Genomic DNA, 26,102 nt, shown 5'->3' on the forward strand with positions numbered 1-26,102 from the left:
ACACAATTTAATTTAAAATAGTTATCATTTTATTTAAATATGATAGGTTTTGTTTATTTTATACAATGATTCAACTTATGCGCGCGCGAATACCGTATTTCATTCGCGTGGGTGTGGCGGTACTATCGGCTACTTTAAATATTTTCTACATTTTAAATATTATTCATTTATTTAATTCTATCGCCTACCTGTGACTTCACAACATAGTGGAAGACTACACCTGCTGCACTAGCGCTCCTTGCGGCGTGAGTAGGTAATATTGCCGCAGTTTACCCACTTAGCCACTAGTGTATTTAGAGCATTTTTTGTGGTGTGGGTGCCGATTTTGCAAATCTTTTTTGTACGTATTATTATTTTTTAATCGTATGTGCCTAAGACCTTAATTAGGTGAAATATCGAGATACTGAGGGTGACCTTGTTCTACAGCCTCATCCCTTTGACCTTTTAAGTTGAAAATTTAATCGTATCAATGCCCCATATATAGAATTAATCGGACCAAGTTTGCTCAAAATCGGTCCAGTAGTTTTGGAGGTATAAGGTGATTTTTAGAGGGCGACACCGAATGTACACGCGTACATACGAACCGGAAACTTTATTTCCGGTTTTAGGGTTTTTTGAGTTCCGTAGGTATGAAAACATGAAGATCCTATGAAAATCACATTTTCCCAATTTGGGTCGATTACAATACTTTCCCTTCTAAAGCTATAGCGCTAGACAGGAAAGTAAGAACAGAAATAGAATAAAAAACTGAACTCGGTTGTATATATTATAGAATCCATTTCTTAAATTTTTTTCAATAAAACTATTTAATTTTTTTTTGTTGATATTACAGAATAACGATATTATTAACCATCAAGATATTAGTTGTTACAAATTATCTCATCGTAGTTGTTTACAAAATAGTATAATTTTATTTTAAAACCATTTTAGTTGACTACTTACACACTGGAGTACTCAAATTACAGAAGGTAATTTGAAATATATAGAATATATAAACCTTTATATAAATATTTAGGTTAAAGGTTAATATATATAAGGTTAAAGGTTAAAAAATTGATAAGGTTAGGCGTTTTACTTCGTTTTATTACTACTGCGACTTTTCCGTTTTTGCAATTTTGATTCCTTATAACTAAAAATGTATCAAGAAACGGTCTCCACCATCGTTTTTCTCGTAAAATTTTACATTAAAATCATGTATCTCACATGTCCACCTTCCTATTTAAAAAAGAAATTGTTTGATTCAATGTTTAAGCTGGTTTAAGCTAGAGGGAAATAATTTCAAACACACTATAAAGTCGTAATTTTTTAATTGTGTAGTATGGTACTTATTTCTAATTCCACTATCGGTCAGTTTTGAAATATGAAGCTGTGTCCGAATTATAGTACCGCTCTGGATGTAAAGTGATTCAGGAAGAAAACGAAATAATTTGGTAACTGATTCTAGAGCTTTAAATAAGGAAAAAGTTTCTTACAAACATTTGTCCGTAAACGCTATGTTATCGAGTTACGGTTAACGAAAACTTTCGCCCGAATTTCAGTTCTCCCGGTGAAATGAGATCGTACTGAAATCTTTAAGGTGTTATATAAGAGGTAAACTTAATGGTTTCTTTTGTTTTTAAACCTGAAAAATCGAATAAAACAGGTCCGAGAACAGTATCTCCCATAGTTTTCATTATATCAAACGAAAGTTAATTTTGAAGTACACACTTAAGTAGAGAACCTAATTTTTTAATGGTCTAAATTTATTATATTAAAACGATTGATTTTAATTTTTACAGATTCATAATATACTTCTGTTAAGTTTTCTTCTTTTTTGTTTTTAATATTAAAGATTGATTATTTTTTGTTCAAGACTTTATTACATCAATTTCTCAGAATTAAATTTTCTACAAGTTTTTATAATAAGATTTACGCGTTTATTAGTCATTTAACAAAGTTATTTACTTCAAAATTAAAAAAACGCGTTTTTTGTCGCCGAATTTTCTGTTTTACGTTAGATATCATGAAAGCTACCGGAAATACAGTTCTGGGACCTTTTTTCGATTTTTCAGGTAAAAAAAACAACATAAAAACCATTAAGTTTATCTCTTATATAACGCCTTAAAAATCTCAGTATGACTTTATTTCACCGAGGGAACTGAAATCCGGGGGAAATATTTTGCTAGCCGTAACTGGATGATAACAAAGCGTTTACGAACATATGTTTGTATGAACGGTTTTCCTTATTTTAAATTCTAGAATCGACTACCAAATTATTCCCGTTTCTTCCTAAATCATTCTGTACATTTCGGCTCACCTTAAGAAAAAAGAAGAAAGGCATTTAAAATTACATCTGAATTAAAAAAAAAAAAAAAACAAAATAAAGAGAAAATTTATTTCATAAATTATTCAATAATTCTTACAACCTATTTCAATTCTTCTTCCATTTTTAATCCTTAATGAAATGTAAATCTCCGTACATCCTGTAATGAAAGACCTTTGTAGACTACTTTATGCATTACTTGCTTTCCACAGTATGTAAAGCAAAGGTTAAATTAGGAAAGGGATTCTGCTGGGCTGAAAATTCATCTTCTTATATTCAGTCGATTCCCTCAGTCACTACCTTTTATCTTACATTAGCATTTCCTTTTCCTTCACTCAAATTATATACTCATATAATACATAGGAATTCTATGTGCACTGTCTTTGTGTGTGTGTGGGGGGGGGGCGCGCGCATGCACGTGAGCGCTCGTGCATATACATATTAGTTAGCGATTACGCATACGTAAATAACTAATAAACAAACTAAAAGTCAACTTAATTGGTTTTCAATAATAACAAATTTATTTTTTTTTAAATATTATTGTTTCTTACTATAATGAAACTTAAACCTATAAAGCTTTCTCGCTTTTTGACTCGATAACATGGAGAACAAAGGTTTTCGTGAGAAAATAACCACGAATACATCCAGATGAGAAAAATTCAAAACTGACAATCGCTTTTATCGTAATTCCATCCGCGATTATCTTTTCCTTTATCAGATTAAATGGACATTTTTTTTTTATGTATTATCATCCGCGATTAGTCTATCTCATAATGCGATAACCGTTTAATTCAAATACCATACTTTTACCCCAACTAAACTACCGTTTTCCAGCTTAATTACGTAATACAGTGCATTAAAAATATGTGTATAATATTGCGGTACTGTAATTTTTTTTCTTCAAATTTTGTCGGAAGGCAAGTAAAGTAATTTGTACCGATGTGTTTTTAGTTATGTTACGAATGTAAATAATTGCTATAGCTAACTTCGTTTCATTTTATTTTTAGGTTTTGTACTTAACTAATGTACAGAAATTCAGTGCTAATGTATATTTGTATATTATTCGATTATTGGGAATTGTCTGTTTCAGTATTATTACGGGAACGAGGTAACGCGTTTTACGAAGTGGTTAAGAATTAACTTATTTTATCGATACACTAATTTAAGCCATTGAAATCCCAGCAATATTTTTCATTTTTCTTGAAATTATTCAGTTTTAAAAAACCATTCCTATTTAAAACAAGTAGATTATATCAATTTACTATCGCTCAGATAAGAAAAACGTCTTACTTATAAAATAATATTATTTAATAATAATATACGATGATAAAACAATTACTTTATTCTTGTATTCAGATGACTAAAGTAAATAGACAAAATATTTAAAATTTCCTTACTTATTGTAACCAAAGTTTCTGTAGACTTAAATGTCATGAAAATAATTTTAAAACGAAGTGTATATTTAGCCAATAAATTCTGTAACGTTATAACGTATCTCGGAGTTAGATTATAACGGGAATGAAAATAAGGCGACATTCTTGGCCTAAAAATTTTTTTTTTCTTTGATGACCACCTACAAACCACGTCCGAATCTGATAAACTAAACGAATTTAAGAGTTCAATTTCTATATGCATTTTTTTAGAATAAAAACGAAACCAAAATTTCATTTTTGGTTGATGAGTCCGTAAAACGTACTATTCTTTCTAAATACTAATGTCATTCCGATGGCATAGAGATAAAATATGTAAACAAAAATCCGTACGCATATATACAAAATATAAACTATAGTATCCGTTTTAGTAAATACCTAATAAAAAAAAAAATATTTTTTTTTTTTTAAATAAACCCAAAACTTAACGTAAAATATTTTCTTCTGCTGCAACAAATAAAATACTGAATTGACATTCTTTAAGTTCTTTGACATTTTTATTTTAATTAGAACTGTATCGGATAAACCAATAAAATTCTAGTTTTCTTTTACTTGTCCTTACTACTACATCCTCTGTCGTTTAGTTCCATTAATTAATTTTTCCTATTTATTTCCATTCCATACTTTTTCATTGCTTCCTTCAGGTATGTTAATATTCTTTGAAGCCCGTTCGTGACTTCAGCTAAAATTACCATATCATCAAGGAACCTTATATATTTTATTTTTCGTCCTCCAATCCTTATATCTCCTTCTCTTTTTTCGAAATTACTCCTCATAATAATTTCAATGTATGAATAGTGTCGGTGAAAGGCCCAATACTGTAGTTATTCTTGCCTAACACTTCGACCTACACCCATCCAGTCAATCATATACTTATTTACTTTCACTACTGCTGCTGGTCTTGCGTAATTCTTTAACCAAGTATCTTTCTATTCTACTTTTCTCCTTTTTAAAAATTTCCATCATTTTTTTTTCAAAATGACTCTATCAAATATCTACTCTACAAATACAGACAGACTCATTCCTCTTCCTTTCTCTAAATATACCTCTCCAACCATCTTCAGAACCCCAATGGGGACATCTCTGGTTCCTTTCCTTTTTCTGACTCCAAACTGTTCCTGCCTTGCTTTCTCTACATTTTTTTTTACCAGCTTCCGGTTTAGGACTCTTAATATTTTAGCGGTGTGGGCTATTAAACTTATTTCTCCATGTTCCATAAATTTTCTGGTACCAGTTTTCTTAGAATTGTTATTATCATTTTCTCAAAGTCCTTACGCCATTCTTTCGAACTGTATACCGTACGACAAAGTTCAATTATTTCTTTCATTTATTCCTCATTTAAGCATTTATAAAATTCAATGGAACACTTCATCTATTCCAATCGATTTTTGATTTTTCATTTCTTTAATTGCTTTTTAACTTCATATTTTAATATCAATAGTCCTTTATTCCTCTTCAGCTACCTCGCATATAAAGGTCTTCCACGTATTATCTATCTTTCTCTCTTTCTCCTCATGTAATATTTTACCATTCTTTTTCTTAATTTCTCTTATTAGACCATTCGCTTTCCATTTACCAACGTTATGCTCTTCACCTTTCTCTAAGTCATATTGTACTGTCCTTTCTTTGATATCTGCATCAGGTAATCCACTTGCTTTATTAACAGCATTTTCATTCTTTAACCTATTAAGATATGGTCTCCATGACAGCAACCCTTGTTCCTAGAGGACATCCAAGAACATCTACTCCTTTTATGATTTTGAACAAAGTGTTAGTTCTAAATATTTTATTTTCCTGTCAAAATTCAACTAATCTGTTTCGCGTTCCATTCTGCACCCCTAAGCTAAATTTTTCTACCACACTTCATCTTCTTCGATCACATTATTTTAGCTTCCCATCAGTACCTTAGAGCAGTCATTTTCTGATTTTGTAATATCTTCAATGCCCTCATACATCTCTTCAATATCTGTCTTCATAATTTTATGTTGTCACATATATTTGCGCTATTATTAAATGTTTGACATCATCCAAATCTTTAATAACATTAATATATCATTTATACAAAATACGTTTTTGCACCCGTTTTGCTACTTCATTCCTTATAATTACTGCTACGCCAGTTTTTCCTTCCTTTCTTTCAGAATAGAATTTGGTAACTTCACTCTTTACTTCACCTTGTCCTTCCCGTCTTACGTTACTTAGCCCCCTATATAACCATTTTATTAATTTCTCTCTTGAGATTGTTTAACTTTCAACACTGTTCATATATGCAACTGGTCCTTTAACGTCTTTTAAATAAATATTTACTCCTTTTAATTTCTTTTAAAATACACACTTATAGGCAAGCAAATCACTTAGTATTCAATAACGTTTATCAAGAAAACTCTCAAATTTTCTAGAGTGATGAAATTAGACTATAATGTTAATAAGTAAATGATGTAAAATATTCACACTTGGGTTAATCAAATATTATCAATAGATAACGGATAATGTTGAAAGTATGTCGTAATATAAATATGTGCATGAAGTTTTACCGATTCAAGAATGGAGTGATATATTTTTATGAATTTCTTTTGTTAGTAGTAAAAAATGCATTTCACTAGAAAAAGCGGCTATGACAGTATGAAACAGGTGATTCAGAGGGCAAACCATTAAATAAACAGTGGTAGAAACTAATTAAATAAATTATACTGTAAAAGGACAACCGATAACAATAGGTACATTATTCTTTCTGTTTATTTTATTTTGATTATGTTTCTTGTGTAAAATTTTTAACTAAGAATTTTTGTTTCCTAAAATTACCGTTAAAAAAGATATGATTTTCTAATATTCTAGCACTGATTATAAAAATTGATTTATTGTTTTTCATAATTTAATGGCATTTCACAAATTTTCATAATTAACGTTATGAAAAATAAGGAAGAGTGGTAGTTTTAGCAGAATGTATACGCACATGATATATAAACAAATTTAAAGTAGTAAAATACCAACCAATAAAAACTTTAAATTGATAATTAATCGAACCGTAGATTAATTACAATCCTTAATATATCTGAACAGCAGTGTTGCCTAACAGATTGATTGTTCATGTAAGGTTGGTTACAGACAGTTTTATTGCCACCCTAAATGAAGTAATTAATTTATCTTGTTAAACTGAAATTTGTATTACAAATTGCATACCACGATCATAAATCCGTATAAGTCATCTATTCGCAAATAATTAATGGTTTATATTGTCTGATTAAGCACAAATCTCATGAATATTAATATATTTATCCAATCTATTGGAAATCTTAAACCACATTGTCTTTCAGACCACAAACATTAAAGCATCCGCATCTTGAATATAAAGTTACTTCTTAAGTAACCAGATTGATGTTTTACAGTCTTACTAAGTAAACGATTTTATGGGAACTTAATTCTTAACACTTTAAGTTATTTTATATGAAAATTTAAAAAAGAAAAAATAACTATGTTCACAAATTACAATTAAGTAATCTATACATGTGACAGTATAAAAATTAATTTTAAGAACCAAATAATTGGCTGAAAAAAACACAGGAAGTCAATATTAATAATTCTTTTGTAAGAAATTCAAGTGCATTCAGCTTTACTAATGAGCAAATTTTTAATCATTTGCACCGATACTTGTTTTTTTTAATTCTCCTAAGTTATACAATGATAATTGCATTCTTACTTCAGCTATTTTTTGTGATCCTGCTCATTTGAAATCAATCGTGCCTTTAGAAATATTAATTGACGGTGAACATAATAATCTACTCGTATTTTTAATTTTACATTTTATTCACAAACCAATCTGATATTTAAATTCATTTAAACGTTCATTAGTATTACATATATATAGAGATAATATTTTCATAATAATATTTCCAAAACGTAATATTTTCATCAAAAAACACGTAACATATCCAAAAGTATTGGCAATTTCTGGCGAAATTCCCGGAATTTCGCTAAAACTTTATAGTCAAAACACCAGAGTCGTACAGTGGAAGTCGGCCAGCATGCGTCGTAGCAGAGTGGACTCAAAAGAAGTTAACATTTTATTGGATTTAATTAACTAAAAGTTCTTTTTACGAAAGTTTTAACTAATTTATGTCAGTATTTTGTAATTGCCACACATACTTTTAAGCTAACTAGAGAGAGAGCTATATATATATATATATATATATATATATATATATATATATATATATATATATATAGAGAGAGAGAGAGAGAGAGAGAGAGAGAGAGAGAGAAAGAGAGAGAGTGAGAGATTAAGAGTATGTAAGTCAGTCTACAAAATACTGACGTAAATTAGTTAAAAGATTCGTAAAAAGAAATTTTAGTTAAGTAAATTCAATAAAATGTTAACATCTTTTGAGTTCACTCTACTACGACGCGTGCTGGCCGACTTCCATTGTACGCCTCTGGAAATTGACAATATTTCTGGATACTTACGTGTTTTTTGATGGAAATATTAATAAATTTTTAAGCCACAATACCTCTAAACTGTAGGATTACTTTTGTATATTGTTTAATTTAACATTATATTTCAAGTTTTAAAATATGAAGTTAAAAATCCTTATTTATTCTTAATCTTATCCTGATGTAAACAGAGTAATGTCATGAAACGTTTTGCTAATACGAGCATGTACACTGCGTTAAGTACACTTACAATCCGTGATTAGAGCTAGCGCTGTCAAACTCATTTATCTAAATATTCTCATAAAAAACAAAGAAAAGCGAGCAACGTAATAAATTAAAATAAAATGGGTTAAGTAAATAGATATAGTTATTTATGGATAAAAATAATAGTATAATACTCAACTAATTCAACCCCCAATAAACGGCTAATGCGGTTATAAAAAATCTGATGTGAACACCATGACTTCCTTGTACGCGTATTAAATTACATACACACATGTTTTAAAATGAAAAGTACATAAAATTTTATTTAATTAATAACTTCTGATCATATTTTTTTTTTTTTTTTTTATTATTGAATTATTATTTATCGTAAACATTTTTTTTACAGTCAGAGGTTAATAATTATTAATAAATAAATATATTTAAATTAAAAAAAAAGTAAAAAAAAAGGAGATGAAGTCTCATTCGAACCGAAATGCCTTCCCCTTGTAAAATCCAAATATTTCATTAATTAAGATTTCATTTGGCTACAACTCTGGAAGCGATTAAAATAAGTACCACACATCGTTGAAAAGCGCTCAATGAGGACTTATTAGTGCAGTTAAGAAAAAGTCCGAAAACCAAAATCAATTTTTTTTTAATTTTGGGCTTTCTGGACATTTTTGGTTCAGTTCATTGCAATCAAAAAGGGGAGGTGCACAACTAGCTGTTACAGCGGACCTAAATCCAAAATTTTAACATCCTACGGCTAATCGTTTTTGAGTTATGCGAGATAAATACGCACGTACGTACTGACGTCACGCCGAAACTAGTCAAAATGGATATTTCTGTTGAAATCTGAAAACCGATATTTTTCGCGATCACAATATTTCCTTTACTTCATAGAAGGAAGTAAAAAGTGGGCGTTTAGCGCTTTTATCTGTCAATATTCGTAGAATGTATCATTTTGAATATGACCATGCTACATCTTTATAAGTTCAATTTGTTTACATGAGGATATAACTAAGACAAAGTGTAGTATTATATACATAACTACGAATGTATTTTCATAATTCTAATATTTTTGCTATGTTTCAGGCAGAGTTTTTAAAATAATGAAGAAACAAAAAAATGAAAAAGAAAAGAAAATGATCGAGTTGGCGGTGCTGTAAATATAGATAGATACATGATAAACATAATTACTAATACTTTTAAATTAAAAATATATCTGTTTATAAACTGTTTTACTTGTTTTACTTCAAATATAAATGTTATATAAGTATATATTGATGTATAAGTTTATTTTTTAAAACAATAGTTTACCGATATAAGTTATTTTTTATAACATTACAATACTTATATTTATCATATATTATGTTTATATATTAATATTATAAATTTAATTTTTTTTTAATTTATTACAATAATTTTAAAACACTGAAAAAAAGGCTCAATTAAAATCTGGCTGGAGTAACGCACCTTTAAAATAAAAACAGATTAGAAAGACAGTGATCATTCTTAAGTACTCGCTTATTTTTAAGTAATCGTTTAAAATAGAATCAAACCGGAATCTAAACTGTAACAGTTTAAAGTAAAGAATGGGTAACAATTTCATCACATCAAATTACATTTTTGACAATAATTATTTTCATTAAAGTTTTTAAATGTACCGAGTGAAAGTTTTAAAAAAATTTATTTTGGCAATAATAACTATTTAAGGTAAAAAATAAAATAAAATTACCTACATTTATGGCATAAATTGATGGAAAACAGAAGACTTATAGATGAACAACCAACTTAGATTCCAAGATTGCACTTTTTTATAGACTTGAAAAAATTACGAACCTGAAGAAGAAAAAAAAATATTTGAAAATTATATTTTATACTCTGATTAACAAAGAAACATCCGAGTTTTATGTCATAATTTTTTAAAAAATCATTATAAAAATTTCACTAAATTTTAATCATTTCTGATTATTTTTAATTTTATTAAGAAAATAATTTAAACAAGAGCAAATATTTAATAAAATCTAACAAAATATTTATTTTTATACTATTGAGATTAACGTAACGTAAATATGGACGTGTCTTTTCCTCGTAAAATTTCAGGTATTATATAATCAGTTTGCTCAAAAATTTTCCCACTACACGTAAATTAAACCATTAATATTTTTAATTAGATATAATTAATTTGATTCTGCATAATCTTAAAGGAGTTTGCGAAACAATTTGAAAATAGAAGACAGAAATCTCAGGAATGAAGTGACATAATTTATGAAAATCCCAAAACCTATGGTTGTAATTATTTTACTCCAGGCAATGTTCTAGATAATGAATTCCTTTTTGTTAAATAATTTCAGAGATTATTTACATTTATACAATATTGATTGTTTTTTTTAATGAAAATTGTGTTTTAAATATGTGTTAATAGAAACTAAAGATAAAAAAAGTAAAATTTTTAATTTATGAATTGTTAACATCAATATAGTAACGGAAAAATAAAGTAACATAAAAGTAGACTGAATATAAAACATATATCACATGACAATTTCAATTTTTTCCAGATTTTATGCGATATTTTTTTAAATCAAAACTAATAACAATTTTTCAAATCTTTCACATCCCTTTTGATATAACACTTCGATATATCTGACTGCAGATTTTATAAGTTCCGTCAAAACTCGGATTTACGAGTAAAATTCATCTTTTGTAGATAACGAGCGTTATACACTTCCTAGCAGTTAAGGTTATATTCCCTCAAGCAACTAAACTATAATTTCAAATCATGATGTAATCTAGCTAGAATCACGTTTCATTTGATTTTCCGATCACTCCGCTCGTCCATATCCTAACTAATACAACTTGTTGAATATCGATTCCATATGAAATTGTATGCCAATTTCATAAAACTGAATTACTAACTTAAAGGAAAATAGTGAAATAGATATATACGCAAACTTTTTTTTGATATATTAAAAAAGATTTTTTACAAGTAATCTACGCATTAATGTTTAAAATTGTTAATTCTTCATTTAATTTAAATGGATTAAAGATTAATTACTATAATAAAAGAAATTCAAGAATATTAATGAATTTTTTTTTAATTTTATCTATTTAATAAAAAATTAACAAATTATGATGTTATAAAGTATTCAATTTTTTAATGAACAAAAAAGCTGGCAAATGTTTGAATAATTTTCCCTGCTGCACTGGTTAACTTTTGTGAAAGTAATAGTGCCAAACCTACTTTTAACACCCCTTTTAATTTTAATATCCCTTCAAGTGTTGAAGAAAATAAAATCAAAAATATATAACAAATATTAACAATTATTAAAATATAATAAATATTTTTAATAAATATTAAAAATAAAAAAAATAAAAATATTTATTTTTTAGAGTTGGGGAATATATTTTAATAAAATTCTCGCTAAAAATATTCAATTTAGGTTAAGCTTAGCAAATTTGCTTAAATACAGTTTTCTCTAAATCACCCTTCAATAAAGACTAAAGTAAGAAAATAGGAATTTTCAAAAAAAAATTGCATTTTAGATCCAGGGTTTGTAATTTTAAAAGAATTTAGACATCTCTTGATAGCTCTATATGTGAAGTGTAAACTTTAAAAAAAAATATTGAAAAATATTTAAACCGAAGAAAGTGCAAAAGAACAAAAAACATTTATTTCTATTTTAAAAGGTGGGGGTTGATTTTTTTAAAATAGGATTTTTTATATACGCATTGTAGGTAAAAAATTCGCTTTAATAAAGTCTTCTCTAAAATGCTTCGGAAGAAAATTGAAATTGATTTTTTGCGATATTCGCCACCTCGTAAGTGAATTTTGAAAAAAAAAATAATATGATCAATTAATCAATATGGGATATATCATTTGGGGCATATGATATTTCCTATGGCATATGGCATAGCGCCATTTAACAAAATCAGTTTGGTCAATCCTGAGATATATGGACAAAAGCAGTGCGACATACATGTTTTTTTTTTTTTTAGTCTAGATGAACTAGGTTGACCCTAAAACGTAAAAATTGGAAAAAAAACCCGATACCTCGTTTTTGACACGATCACCATAATTTCCTCTTTAAGATATTTATTTTGGCTAAATCGCCGGGAAAGTAAAAACTTTAATAAGAGAGTTTAATGAAAATGATGGTATGGTTATATCGCACTTTTTTTAACATTATTTCGTACGACCTAAATCTCCAGGTGATTCAAAAAGGAAACACAACTTTAAAAGCATATAAAAATTTATTGAGATAATTTACAGGTTCGGTTGTGGTCTCATTTCATAGAAAAACACATCAAGTTTGTTACACAGCATTCACTTTGATTCAATATCGCTTTCATTTTAAATGCCCACCAAAAGTCGATTTCATTTCAGACTGTAGCCAACATGTCGGGCGTTATCTCTGCAGCTGCGGCGTTAATTCGAAGTCTTAACTTGGAAAGATCTGCAGGTAAAAGTGGTATATAAACCCGATCTTTAATGAAACTCTAAAGAAAAAATCTAGCGGGATCAAATCTGGGGAGCCAGGTGGCGTATAATTGGAGCTTCACGACCAACCCACCGACCTGGGAATCGAGTATCAAGAAAATCTCGAACTTCTAGGTGGTACACATAATAATGACATCCGACTTGGACATCATCGTCTAACTGAGGAATTAAAAAATTCTGAAGCACGTCCCCAGATAAACGATACCATTTTCGGTGCCTTCTGAAAGAAGAACGGGCCGTTCTGTCTGGAAGAAAAACAACCTGTCTCGACGAAGGTTTGACGCCAAGAGTAAATTGTATGCATATTAGGAAGCTCCTTACCGTACCCTCTACAAAAATCACGTTGAACTGCAGTTGCTTACTGCAAATTGTAAAATCAAAACACATCGTGAGAACGTTTCACACCAGTAAATATACCCATTTTTAATAACACTGGTGACAGCGCTGGTGGCCAAATTTAGTACTAAAGAGTTACGGAGTAAAAACTTGACGTGTTTTTCTATGAAATGAGACCTCAACGGAATCTTTAAGTTATCTACATAAATTTTTACATGCTTTTAAATTTTTGAAGTCTTCTTTGAGTCACCCGGGTATACTGTACGGCACTAACGGCACTGTAACGGCACATCTGAGCATACACTTTATATAAAGCTTACCACTTAAATCTGCAACAGTACGAAATGATCACTTGTACTTTAAAAAGTATATAATGATTTTCAAATACTTAAAAATAAATCTACTTGATAACAGAAATTATATAAAAGAAATATAATTTAACAGATTTGTGTTTGACAAAGTGTGTTCTAAATTTCATTTTTTTATTTTTCATTTAATCAATGTTATAATAATAAGCCATAGGTAATACTGCAGTATATTATAGATACTATCAACATAAAAATATATCGATTTTTCAATCAAACACAGGGTTATCTATATTGTTAACTAGGTAAGTACAAATAAGTTCCGTAGCGTGTAATACTTCTCAAGAGCTTTTTATTCATTTATAAAATTATATAAAAATTTAATTTTATGTCCATTTCACTGTCTTCCTATTTTTGTTTAAAAACTGCCAAAAAAAATATTAATACACTCAAAAGATATTGATAAATATAAAAAAAATTAAATATAAAAAAACACGACTGTTAAAAAAATAAATAAATTGAACTAAAATAATGACAATAAGTCGAACTAAAAACAAGAAAATAAGGTATGGAAATAAAGGAATAAATAACGTTACGCAGTATTTCATTAAATTAAATAATGGGTAACCAATCAACTTTCAGACAGTTTTAATTTGTTTAAATATATTTTTCTTATTGTAGAAATAGCAGACATTTAAGAATGACTAAAGAAATAAAAAAACAAAACAATAAAACTTCGTCAAAATTTTAGAATTGCCTAAACAATGCCTAAACAAATCTTATCTTTTATATTTGCAATGTTTTGTTATAAAAAAAAAAAACAACAAAAAAACAGCTGTGTACAAAGAGAAATAGTATAACCCCTGTATTTTATCGGAAAAAATTTGTGCTCAAATCCCGGTCAGATTTGGTAATTTTTATATACACCAAAAGATATCTCTTAGGAAAAAAAAATATAATAATTATAATAAGGTGTCAGCCTGTAGTTATTTCATGAATAAATAAATAAATACATTTTAAAATTCTAGTAACGATGGTGCTGATCTCGGAATCATTTGCATACAGATTGAAATTTACCCATCACACGGTGATGAAAATAAAAATAATTTTTATCTACGACCTCTTAAAAAAAAAAAGAAAAAAATAGAATCAAATCGATTTGTTAAATGGCTAACGTTAAAGCAAAAACAAAAAGTGTAACCCTATCCTCAGTTATTTGGTCAAGAATATCGCATAACTCGATCAAAAAACCTCAAATAACAATTTATTGGTCTGAAATCATTTGATTGCTCAGATGTACAGCTCCAATACTTTCAATCTTGTCCCAATCTCTTCACCTCGATATACCTCATTTATTCTTCATCCTCGATTATTAAAATTTGGTTCATACATTATAATTTTAATTTTCCTGTGTATTGCTTTTTTCACATGTATATTTCCTTCTAGAACTAAATTCACTAACGATGATCAGAACTTAGTTTTCTAATTTTGTCCAGAAATCTTGCCTAAAACTTTGTTACTCGAATTAGTCTTAAAGCCTTTACAGTTAATATTTTATCACCTCATCTAATTTTCAACATATTCTTTCTTGTATTTCTCCTACTTTTTTATTTTTTTATTTTGCCCACCTCTTCTAAATTGATCAATAAATAATAATAATAAAATACTGGCTATTTTGAAAAGTACAGGTTTAATTAATAAAACTTAAAAAAAAAATAATTTAGTTTATATCTAATCCCTGAAATATAACTTTCTCAAACTTTTATCCATGATTTATTTCAATAAAATTTACCATTACAGTTTATTTTACCTGCATATGCTATAAACTTCAATCAGTAAATTTTATTATTAAGCACATATAACCTTTCTCGTATCCATTAAATTAATATCTTGTCATCCCTCTTTTTTTTTTTGTCTTCAGTCATTTGACTGGTTTGATGCAGCTCTCCAAGATTCCCTATCTAGTGCTAGTCGTTTCATTTCAGTATACCCTCTACATCCTACATCCCTAACAATTGTTTTACATATTCCAAACGTGGCCTGCCTACACAATCCCTCAACAGATATTTAAAAAAAAAAAAAAAAAACTAAATTAATGCACAGACTACCACATCAATTGCCCTAACTGCTTGTTAATGATTTATTAGGTGAAAAAAATTTAAAAACCAGCATACATATACAAAAATCCATACATGCACTTTTTTGTATCTTTTGAGCCAGTAGATCTAAGAAAAAATTAATAAGTGAAAAAAGGTTTACTAACAAAAACATTTTGTTAAAACGTAAAAACACTTATGTAATTTTTCACCAAAAACAACTTCCTTTCTCTTTTAAGCCTACATAACAGTTACAAAAATTTTCTACATATAAAAATAATGTTTTCTAAGAAAATTATTATAGAAAAAATTGATAATAACAAAGAAAACGTTTATTCATGGTAAATCAATTAAAAAAATACTATTTTCAGTCTTGCAATTAATCTAATTATTGCAATTCTATACAGGATTGAAGCTTTTAAATATATTCCAACCATTATTTGAAGAGAAAGAGTAAATATAAATACGTACGCATGTGGACTGGCGATTTTGTGTATTTCAATACTGTATACAGATATATACAACATAATTAATTATATATTGTTAAATTACGGTGTTCATTCCAAGACACAATCGCCAATACCAAATACCCTTCGTAGGCTAACTGCATGGTATGTAAATTCAAAAAAAAAGTTACAATTCTTTGTAAAATAAAAAATCAAATCTACAATCACAAATGGACACAAAATTAAGATTTAGGATTACATTTTAGTGAATATGAATAATAATATTATTTCAGAGGTTTTATGAGATAATATAAGCGTATTATAAGTATAATTAATGTAATTTATAAGGTAAGACTAATTTTGATGAAAAATTACTTCAAAAACTTAAAAAAAAATGTTCCCTATTTTATAAATTAACTGTATTTTTTTATAACTATAAATGTAATAAGTAATTATTTATATTTTTTAAGAATTATAAAATTCTTTTAATAATTGTACAATGTTAGAATAGAGTAATAAGTATACAATTTAATATTTGTATAAATGTAAATTAAATTTGTAAAAGAAAAAGTCAATAAAATGTTATTTTAGTATGTGGTAAATATATGTTATTGTTTATTTAAATAATTTCTTGCTTAGTAAAAAGAAAAAACTATTTGCTCCCTGTTTAATTAACTTACTAATTGTAAACTATTTTAATAAAAAAATAAAGGATGTTTATTAAATTATTCTTATTCGTATTTAATTGTTTTTCCTAACCGTCTTCTTATTACTTTTAACTTCGTTCCATTCAGCAATGGAAGATTATTATATTTTTACTAAAAACTAGCGAGTCCGTCTAGCCATAACCTGGATCCTTGAGCCCAGGTGAATCCCGTAGCCAACTTTGGGCTCCTCGGAGTCTCCCGGGGCGAAGAGGCCTACCCCGTGGCCGCAGAGCTCGCTTTCGCTCGCCATTGCCAATTTGCCAGGGGTTCCGGCGTCCTGGACACCCGCAGAGCTTTCTTCGATCGCATTCTCATCTATCCACACCCTCCACACCCTGAACCCCATATTGTACGTTAGAATAATATTGGTTGTGAGAATAATACTGATAAATAATAATCATAGTATTCAGACTTTATAGAAATCTGCCTCCTCTATGAATCATGAGACCTTGCCGTTGGTGAGGGGGCTTGAGTGCTCAGGCATACAGAGTAGCTGGACCGAAGGTGCAACCATATCGGAGAGGTATCTGTTGAGAGCCAGACTAAGGAATGATTCCTGAAAGAGAGCAGCAGCTCTTTCAGTAGTTATTAGGGGCGTGAGTCACAATGACTTAAACGGCCATATCAACATCACTCAGTACTCTGAGTACTTCGCAGCTGAAAGCAATGGAAAACTACAGCTGTTTTTTTTCCAAGAAAATGTGGCTCTCTGCATTTTCACATAATAATAATGGAGGCGCCTTCCTTGGTAAAATATTCCGGAGGTAAAATAGTCCCCCGTTTGGATATCCGGGTGGGGACTACTAAGGAAGGGGTCACCAGAAAAGTAAAAAAGTAACATTCTACGAGTCGGAGCGTGGAATGTTAGAAGCTTAAAAAAGGTTGGTAGGGTAGAAAATTTAAAAAGGGAAATGTGATAGGGTAAAAGTGGATATAGTAGGAATTAGTGAGGTTCGGTGGGAAGAGGAAGGCGACTTTTGGACAGGGGATGTAAAACAAATTTTTAGGGATGTAGGATGTAGAGGGTATACTGAAATGAAACGACTAGCACTAGATAGGGAATCTTGGAGAGCTGCATCAAACCAGTCAAATGACTGAAGACAAAAAAAAAATAGAAATCTGAAAAAGAAACTAAATCACAAAAAACAGAATAATAGTAATTATGGTAACTAAAGTACAGACAACTTGGATGATGAAAAATTCAAATTTACAGCAAGGTTGAATTAAAGATGACTATAAAAGCAAATAAAACAAATTTTTGAAGCAATGGGAACAAAAAATTTGGAAACATAAGTACGGGTCTAAGTACATAAATGGCCTCTAAAAAAAGTAACAAGATGAATCAAACTCAGGTGGGTATAAATATATATCACAATAAAAAACTCATATCAAACGTCTTTTCTTTTGAATTTATATGAGCGAACAACCAATAATATTACTGCCATTGAAAAGTGGGAAGAATTCCCAATACTAAATTGTAAAATAATTTTATTAAAAATTTACCAAATATGGAACTACTATGGTCTGGCTAATGAAAGTAGATATCCTAATTTGAGTTGTCACATTATTGTACCACAACACAAAATGAACATTTTTATATAAATTTTAATTTCTCTTCTTAGTTTTAATGATCTGATCAAGTTTATAAACAGTGGCATCTTTTAATTTCTATTGAAAAGATGTTTACTTTTGCCAAAAAATTATTTGATACACTACTTAAGAGAAATAGCATTGTTATTTCTTATTGTAATTTGTTTAACAAATCCACTTTCGCCATAATAGTTATCGTGACGACCTGCAATTTTACGGAGGGAAAGCTAAAGAACCATATTATATTTTGTTGTGTATGTTAGTTAGATACTTTACAGATTTTTTTTTGTCAACGTTATAGAGCTTGGAAGCTCTATAGTAGGAAGTATAAAAAACAAAGCGAAAAAAGGATTTCTTGCGGTTTTGAGCAATTATAAATGACTCATTGAAACAATAAAACAATATAGATGATGCTGTTTAAACAATATCTTAATAAACAAAAAAAAAGTAAAACAGAACGTTTTTTTTTTTTAAATTGTTTGACAAAGTTATATCATCTCCAACTCAAATGGGTTCTTTTGTTAGCCAAACTACGATTATAATCAAAATAAAACATAACAATTTTAGTTCTATTATTTCAAAATGGAAATAAAACAATATAGTCGTACAAAGACCTCCCAAAACGAAAAAATAAAAATAAACGCAGTATATGAGTGTAAAACACGTAAACAAAATTATAATTACAGAGGTAACTTAAAAATAACGTAGAAAATATACAAAATGTATGAACAGCAACGTTTTTATTTACATAACCAAATAATGTAGGTATGAGCGAGTACAGAGGGTTCGAATACACGAGTACATATTTCGTGCAAGAAAAAGTTTGAATAAAACACATTCAATTTTACGCAAAGTCTAACGGCTTTTTAAAATTATCAATTTCATCTATTATTGTCACCAAAGATTCTACTAATTATTATTATCAGTTTGAATTTCCGTAATAACATAACATAACGTACACAATATATGAGAATGTTTCGAACTTTTAAACGGCAGTTAGCCGAAAGACATACTGGCGTATCACCATGCGCTATTTTGGTGTGTACCAAACGTAACTATCTTGATTTCCTGGTAAAAGTCTTAAACAGACGATATCCACGCAAATACTCTTTTTTTACTTGATTTTTTTATTATTTTAATTAAATTTCGCTAAAAAGTAAAAGAAACCCATAATCCTAGTTTTGATGAAACGTAAGAACTGAGTACAGAAAAAAAGAATCTGGAAAAGCTCAGATAAAAAGTTTTAAAAACAGAAGAGATTTTAAAAGTTGTTTAAAAAGAAACCGGAAGAGAAGGAAATCAAAAACTACTAAAAACTAACTAATAAAAATTCAGTTATTTATAATAATGGTTAATATTTGTAAATAAGTAAGGACAAATAAAAAATTAGAAGTCAATCGGTTCGATTTTCAACAACTGCAGCTAAATTATTCTACTAATTTCAAATTAAAAAGAAATGAAAATAGTACTTTTAAGAGCTGATCACATTCATACGCATTTATATGGTACTAATTCTTGTTTTCATTGTTTATTTTTCAAACAGGTCAACAGAAAACCAAGCAAATATAATTTTAATTCCTTCTCTTTTCATATTCCCTCTTTCTGCTCCAGAATATTTTCACTATGCTGTTGTTTTTCGTTCTTTTGTCCAGCACATACGCTCTCTTTTCTGTTTTACACTCACAAGAACCTCTATTCTGCGGATTTTTCTGTTATTTTTTTTCCGTCTGACAATCTTTTATTTCTATATTTGCTTTATTTAGGTCTTCTTTTAATTGTTTTAACCCGCCGGATTAGTCGGTGGTTAAACTTGTCATCGCAAAATCAGCTGCTCTTTGAAGTTGAGAGTTCTAAAGTTCCAGTCCTTTTATAAAAAAAGGCAGTTGCTTTTATATAGATTTGAATATTAAACTGTGGATACCGGTGTTCTTTGGTGGTTGGGTTTCAATTAACCACATTGGAAATGTAATTGGATCTTTGCTAGATCGTGGATACCGGTATTCTTTGGTGGTTGGGTTTCAATTAACTACACGTTTCAGGAATGGTCGATCTGAGATTGTACAAAATTACACTTCACTTACAATCATACATAAGAAATACCTTACGGTGGTCCTGGAAGCTAAACAGAAAAAGAAAGGGTTACAAAAAGTTGAACAAATTGCAACGTGCACATTAGAAATGTGCACCGGTGTCCACCGGTATGCACGATCTGCCAAACCACTCTAAAACGTGCCAGGAAAAATCCAAGGAATTGGAATCGCCTAGGGTCGAACACGACTGAATGACTACTTTTTTTTGTTTTTATTTTACTTCTTTTATGTATAGAGATGGAGTTTTATACTCGTATTTCCTTTAATCACTCTGAATACATCCAAATAATATGTTCCACAAAAATCTTCTCTTTTGGAGTGTTTTTTAAATTTTCAAAAGCTTTTCTTATTTTTCTCTTTAATCTTGTAAATCTCTTTATCTCACTTCATTCTGTACCAGTCTTTTCTTTTCCTTCGGCTAGGGATCGTTCTTAAAATCTTCCTTTCAGTTTTTAAAAGTGATTTTTGTACTGGAGATTCCTGTTTCATAGAGAATTACCGGTTTCAGTACTGTATTATAGTGTCTAAATTTTGCATTTATCGATAAATTTTGTTGTACATATTTTTAGTTAAAAACTAGAAATTTTCATACTTCAAAAGTAAAAAAATTCATAAAATTCACCGCAAAAGTGTTTCGTACTATAGAAAATATTACTTCCAACTTAAAGTAATGACCATAAGTAATAAAAAAAATAAAAAAATGAATATTTAAATTAGTTTTTATAAAAAAAAAATTATTTTCAAATAAATCAATTTTTTCGCAGAAAGATTCTTCTTTTTGATCATATTTTTAAATATATGAAAATTATTTAAATTTACACCATTCTTAATAATTTTTATTACTGAATCTACATCAACGAAGACAGCTACTTTATTTCAATCCAATAAATTTTTCATAATAATAAATTATAGAATAGTAATTCATTTAATTTTTTATTAATAAAATCAGTTATAATTAGCTAAGAATCTTTATTTTTTAACCACGTACGACGTAAAATTCAACAACCGACAAGATTTTTATAATTATTTTGAATTTACAGAATTTTTATTTGGTTTCAGACTAAATATGACCAGATTTTACCTTACTAAGCAAGCAAAATATATAGAGAAAAACTAAAATTTAATATTTATATCTACATTTCTAATGTGCACGTTGCAATTTGTTCAACTTTTTATAACCCTTTCTTTTTCTGTTTAGCTTCCAGGACCACCGTAAGATATTTCGTTAGAGGATGATTATGTATGATTGTAAATGAAGTGTAATTTTGTACAATCTCAGATCAACCATTCCTGAAACGTGTAGTTGATTGAAACCCAACCACCAAAGAACACTGGTATCCACGATCTAGTATTCAAATACATATAATAGTAACTCCCTTTACTAGGATTTAAACCTTAGAACTCTCTCTCTTTAAACCTTAGAACAAATCAGCTGATTTTCGAAGACGAATTAACCAATAGACCAGCCTGGTGGGCTGCAATTTGTTCAACTAGTGTAGAGTAAGCAACCCCTCCTCGCCTAATGTGATGAAGATATGTATGACATGTAGTCATGTACAGACTGAGGCCGACCGTTCCTGAGATGTGTGGTAATTGAACCCCAACCCACCGAAGTACAACGGTATTAACTTTCTAGTGAAATCCTTTAAAAGCAACTTTTATTAGGATTCTAACCTCAGAACCTTCGACTTCAAAGATCAGCTTTTTAATGATTTTTTAAATCATTAAAAAAATGATTTTCCAATTACGAGTTTACTACTAGATCAGCCCGGTAGACTAAAAATAAAATGGAATTATTAACTTTGTATTAACATACGTAAATTACAATTATTTAATTTTTTTTTAGATGTTTTCTGAGGGGAAAAATATGAAAATTATTAAACGCGAAATTATAACCTGCATATTTTTTAAAAACAATCAGAAATTTACATTACAATACCACGTTTGTGATTTATATGGCTATTAAATTATAGCTTGACAAGCAAGAGTAGAGTAGTGAAAACGAGAAAAAGGGATGTTATAAAGCCTACATTCTTTCTTTTTTAACATATACTCAGAACGTATAGGAAATGGTAATGTTAACTTTTGTGAAAAATTGCTAAGCCCTAATGTTATTTTACGTATTGTCTTATATGATGATGATTTAATGAAAATCGAACAAAAACTAAGCAGGACTTAAGAAGTGAAGAATGGAGGATTACATAAAATAAAATTTAAGGAATGAAAAACCAAAGAAAGCCATAATACCTATATTATGTTTATACAAGAGGTAAATATTTTTATAACTGTTAGGAATATACAAATATTTAACTATTTATTATCTGTATATTTCATAACAGAAGTACATTTATTTAAATAATTTTATTAATTTCACTTGTAACAGTTTTAATTCAGCGAATTTATTTTACATATTACTAACATGTTTATCGGATACCAATTCATTAGAAACCGAACCGTATTATGATTTTTTAATATTTCTAACAAAAAATGGGCCCTTTTTAGAATTTCAAAATTATGATAATTTATTTTTAACTTTAGTTATTCGTCTTCTAAACTTTCTTGTACCTTTGATACAGATTGCTACTGACGTGCGACTACAGAATACAAAGCATCCACATTATGCGAAGCTACAGCAGTGTTTTAACAACTACCGATCCGCGAAATAATGCTCCCGGTCCCTGAGCAAATTGTCCCGCAAAAAAATAATTAAACTTTAAAAATATGGGAAAAAAATTATTAAAAATATTCATATAGCGGTACAATAAAATTTATATAATTATTTAATAATATTCTGTACATACACATTGGCGAATACTGGTGCATGTTTATTGAAAACATTGTATTCTTTGCACAATCGACAACAATAAACTATCCTGCGACGCATGAAGTGTAGTAGCAGAAGATATCAAAACAACGCCGCACTAAAGAGTGCGGCTTTGGCGGTACCTTTTTTAAGACTTATGCGTATGTTCAGTTTATTGAAAACATTATATTTATGTTATTATTATTTATTAGTACGATCACATTCTTTACTTTAAGCAGTCAAACCAGTGTATAGCGAAGTGGTTTACTTTTAATTATAGTATTGCAAAAACATAAATTTTTATTCCTCTTAAAATGAGTAAAAAAAGACGAGTAACTTTACATAATTTTTTCCGCACTGAAAGTTCTACTCCGGAAAATGGAAATACAGAAAAATCGAGTAAAACATTAAATGAATGTCCGCCAAATAGAAAAATAAATCTGCTTTCACAAGACACTACACTTATGAGTACTTGAAATATGGTTTTATACTTTGGTCAGATTCTACGGAAGAAGATGTACGTTCAGTACATCTGCAATAATGTGCAAGGAAGCTAAGACTAATGATACCATGAAACCGTCCAAAATCTTGCAATATTTAAAATCAATAAATCCCGAACAAGAACAGAAATCATTGGAATATTTTGAATGCCAAAATCAAGAACAAAACATTCTTTCACAACCGGAGAAAATTTAATTAAACCGGTGTTAATTGATGTTTACAATGAAATCTTTGGGCCCTCAGCTGCAGATCAGATCAGATCAATTTCTCCTTCAAATAAAACGATTAGTTAACAAATTGAAAATCTGAAAATATTTAATATCAGTTAATAAAAAGTACGAGTATTAAAGTATCACCAATGTTTGCCATCTAGATAGACGAAACATATGATATTTCTAAAAAGCTATTTTTCTCTGCTACGTAAGGTACATTGACTATCCTTCTAAAGAAATTAAAGAAGAATTATTATTTTTCAATGATTTAGATTCCCGCACAAGTTCCGAAATTTTTGACTCATTGAATTCGTATATTAATAACCATTCGTTAAACTGGAACGTATTCCTGCTAGCCTATTAAAGAGTTAGCACCGAAAGGACTTCAGTGGACGGTCTGAAGGGGAATTACGTCGGGAGGACAGGCTTTATAAGCCTAGCCTTCCGCGGTCGGCCCATGAAATGGGTTCGATAACGCTGGTTTAACAACGGATTGGAATGCAATTAAATCCGTCTTAAATTCACTAAAATAATAATAGACAAAACTTGAAAAATTAGATCCGAGATTAAAAAAATAACCCTTTTAAAAACAAGCCCGATTAGAAAGATCCAGCAGCAAGGGACTCTGTCCAGGTTCTGCGATAAAGTAGGGAGTAATAGACTCCTGCCAACTTTGCATTCCATTCCATTCCATTAAACTGGAAGGATTTTATTGGTTTGTGTACCGACACAACAAATATGTCTGGAAAACATTGTGGAGTAACAAAAAGGATTAAAGGAATCGCTTATTCCGATATATTACTAAAACATTGTATAATACATCGCTAGCACTTAGCAGCCACCTGAATTAAACGATGTTCTACAGGAATCGACAAAAATTGTTCATTTCTTAAACAAAGCGATCTTAACTCTCGATTATCTGCCAGTCTTTGTCAAGAGACAGGAGAAGAACAACAACATTTCTTACTTCATGCAGAAGTAAGATGTCTCTCGCGAGAAAAAGTGTTACCAAACTTTGCGAATTATGGACGGAAGTAGAAATATGTTTGGTAGAAAAACAACATCCGTTATGAAAATGTTTTCCAATATCTATTGGATTGCGAAACTGACATATTTAAGTGACATATTTTCTAACATAAATGACTTCAATTAAGTTTGCAGGGATGTTTGACAAATTCATTTAATCTATTTTTTAAAAATTTATGCATTTAAAAAAAATTAAATTTTGGTTAAAAAAATTGAAGAAAATAATATTGATGTAGTTAATTCTTATTACGATTTTATTAGTACACAAAATAGTTGATAATCTGAATGTCAACATTTACAGTCATTATATGATGGATCTGAAAAATATTTCCCTATAAACATAAACTTGCAGGAGATGAATCTATGGATAACTTATCCTTTTATTGAAAATAAATGGAATAATACAAATTTAAGTAACGAAATTCAAGAACGTCTTTTGAAACTGAGCTCAGACATAACATTAAAAAACAAATTTTCATCTATGAATTTAATTACATTTTGGATGGCAATAAAAAATGGATATCCACATTTACACAACAAAGCGATGAAAATGCTGCTTCCTTTTACAACCTCATATTTGTGTGAAACTGGATTTTTAACTACGATACTTATTAAAACCAAAACAAGAACTCGTTTATCAATAAGTTCATCTCTTCGATTAGATTTAAGTAATTTACAATCCGACAATGAAACAATTGTACAAAATGAGCAACAACAGATTTCTAAATTAGATTTTTAGAAAAGTCTAAGCGAGGGTCAGGGGTCAGCCGGTCCCTGTATATTTTTCTATAATTTTACCGGTGTGCCACAAAAAAAAAAGGCTGAGAAACACTGGGCTGAAGCGTCCATATATACCTTTTATTTATTATTTTTTTTGTTGAGTAAACAGTTCCTCATCTACACTCTACTTTCACGTATCCTACACCATTCTTAATGCTTAATGAGCATAGTATAATTATTCAAAAAACATTGGAACATTTTTGGATGTAAGTCAACCGTCAATTCAAAATAATTAGCCGATTCAAGATACTAAATTTTAAATATTACAGAGCAACATTTAAAATATTTTTTTTCTTTCCCGTCTAGATAGCGTAACAGAACTATAGCTTTAAAAGGGAAAATATT

At 29.1% G+C, this 26,102-nt stretch overlaps 1 protein-coding gene across 5 annotated transcripts in view; it reads left to right on the forward strand.

The window, feature by feature from the left end:
- LOC142326132 (QRFP-like peptide receptor) overlaps positions 1-9,647 on the forward strand; it is an 807,760-nt gene extending 798,113 nt beyond the window's left edge. For 3 of the 5 annotated variants that reach the window (XM_075368335.1, XM_075368332.1, XM_075368333.1), the window contains exon 9: positions 9,464-9,647. In XM_075368335.1, the coding sequence (XP_075224450.1) occupies positions 9,464-9,533 (70 nt within the window). In that variant the 3' untranslated portion in view covers positions 9,534-9,647. Of the gene's footprint in view, positions 1-9,459 lie in introns of all 5 variants that reach the window. The other 2 variants (XM_075368334.1, XM_075368336.1) reach the window with 1 other exon arrangement.
- Positions 9,648-26,102: the final 16,455 nt, after the last annotated feature.

This window comes from Lycorma delicatula, chromosome 6 (assembly GCF_047948215.1).
Source record: "Lycorma delicatula isolate Av1 chromosome 6, ASM4794821v1, whole genome shotgun sequence".
Taxonomy (NCBI): domain Eukaryota; kingdom Metazoa; phylum Arthropoda; class Insecta; order Hemiptera; family Fulgoridae; genus Lycorma; species Lycorma delicatula.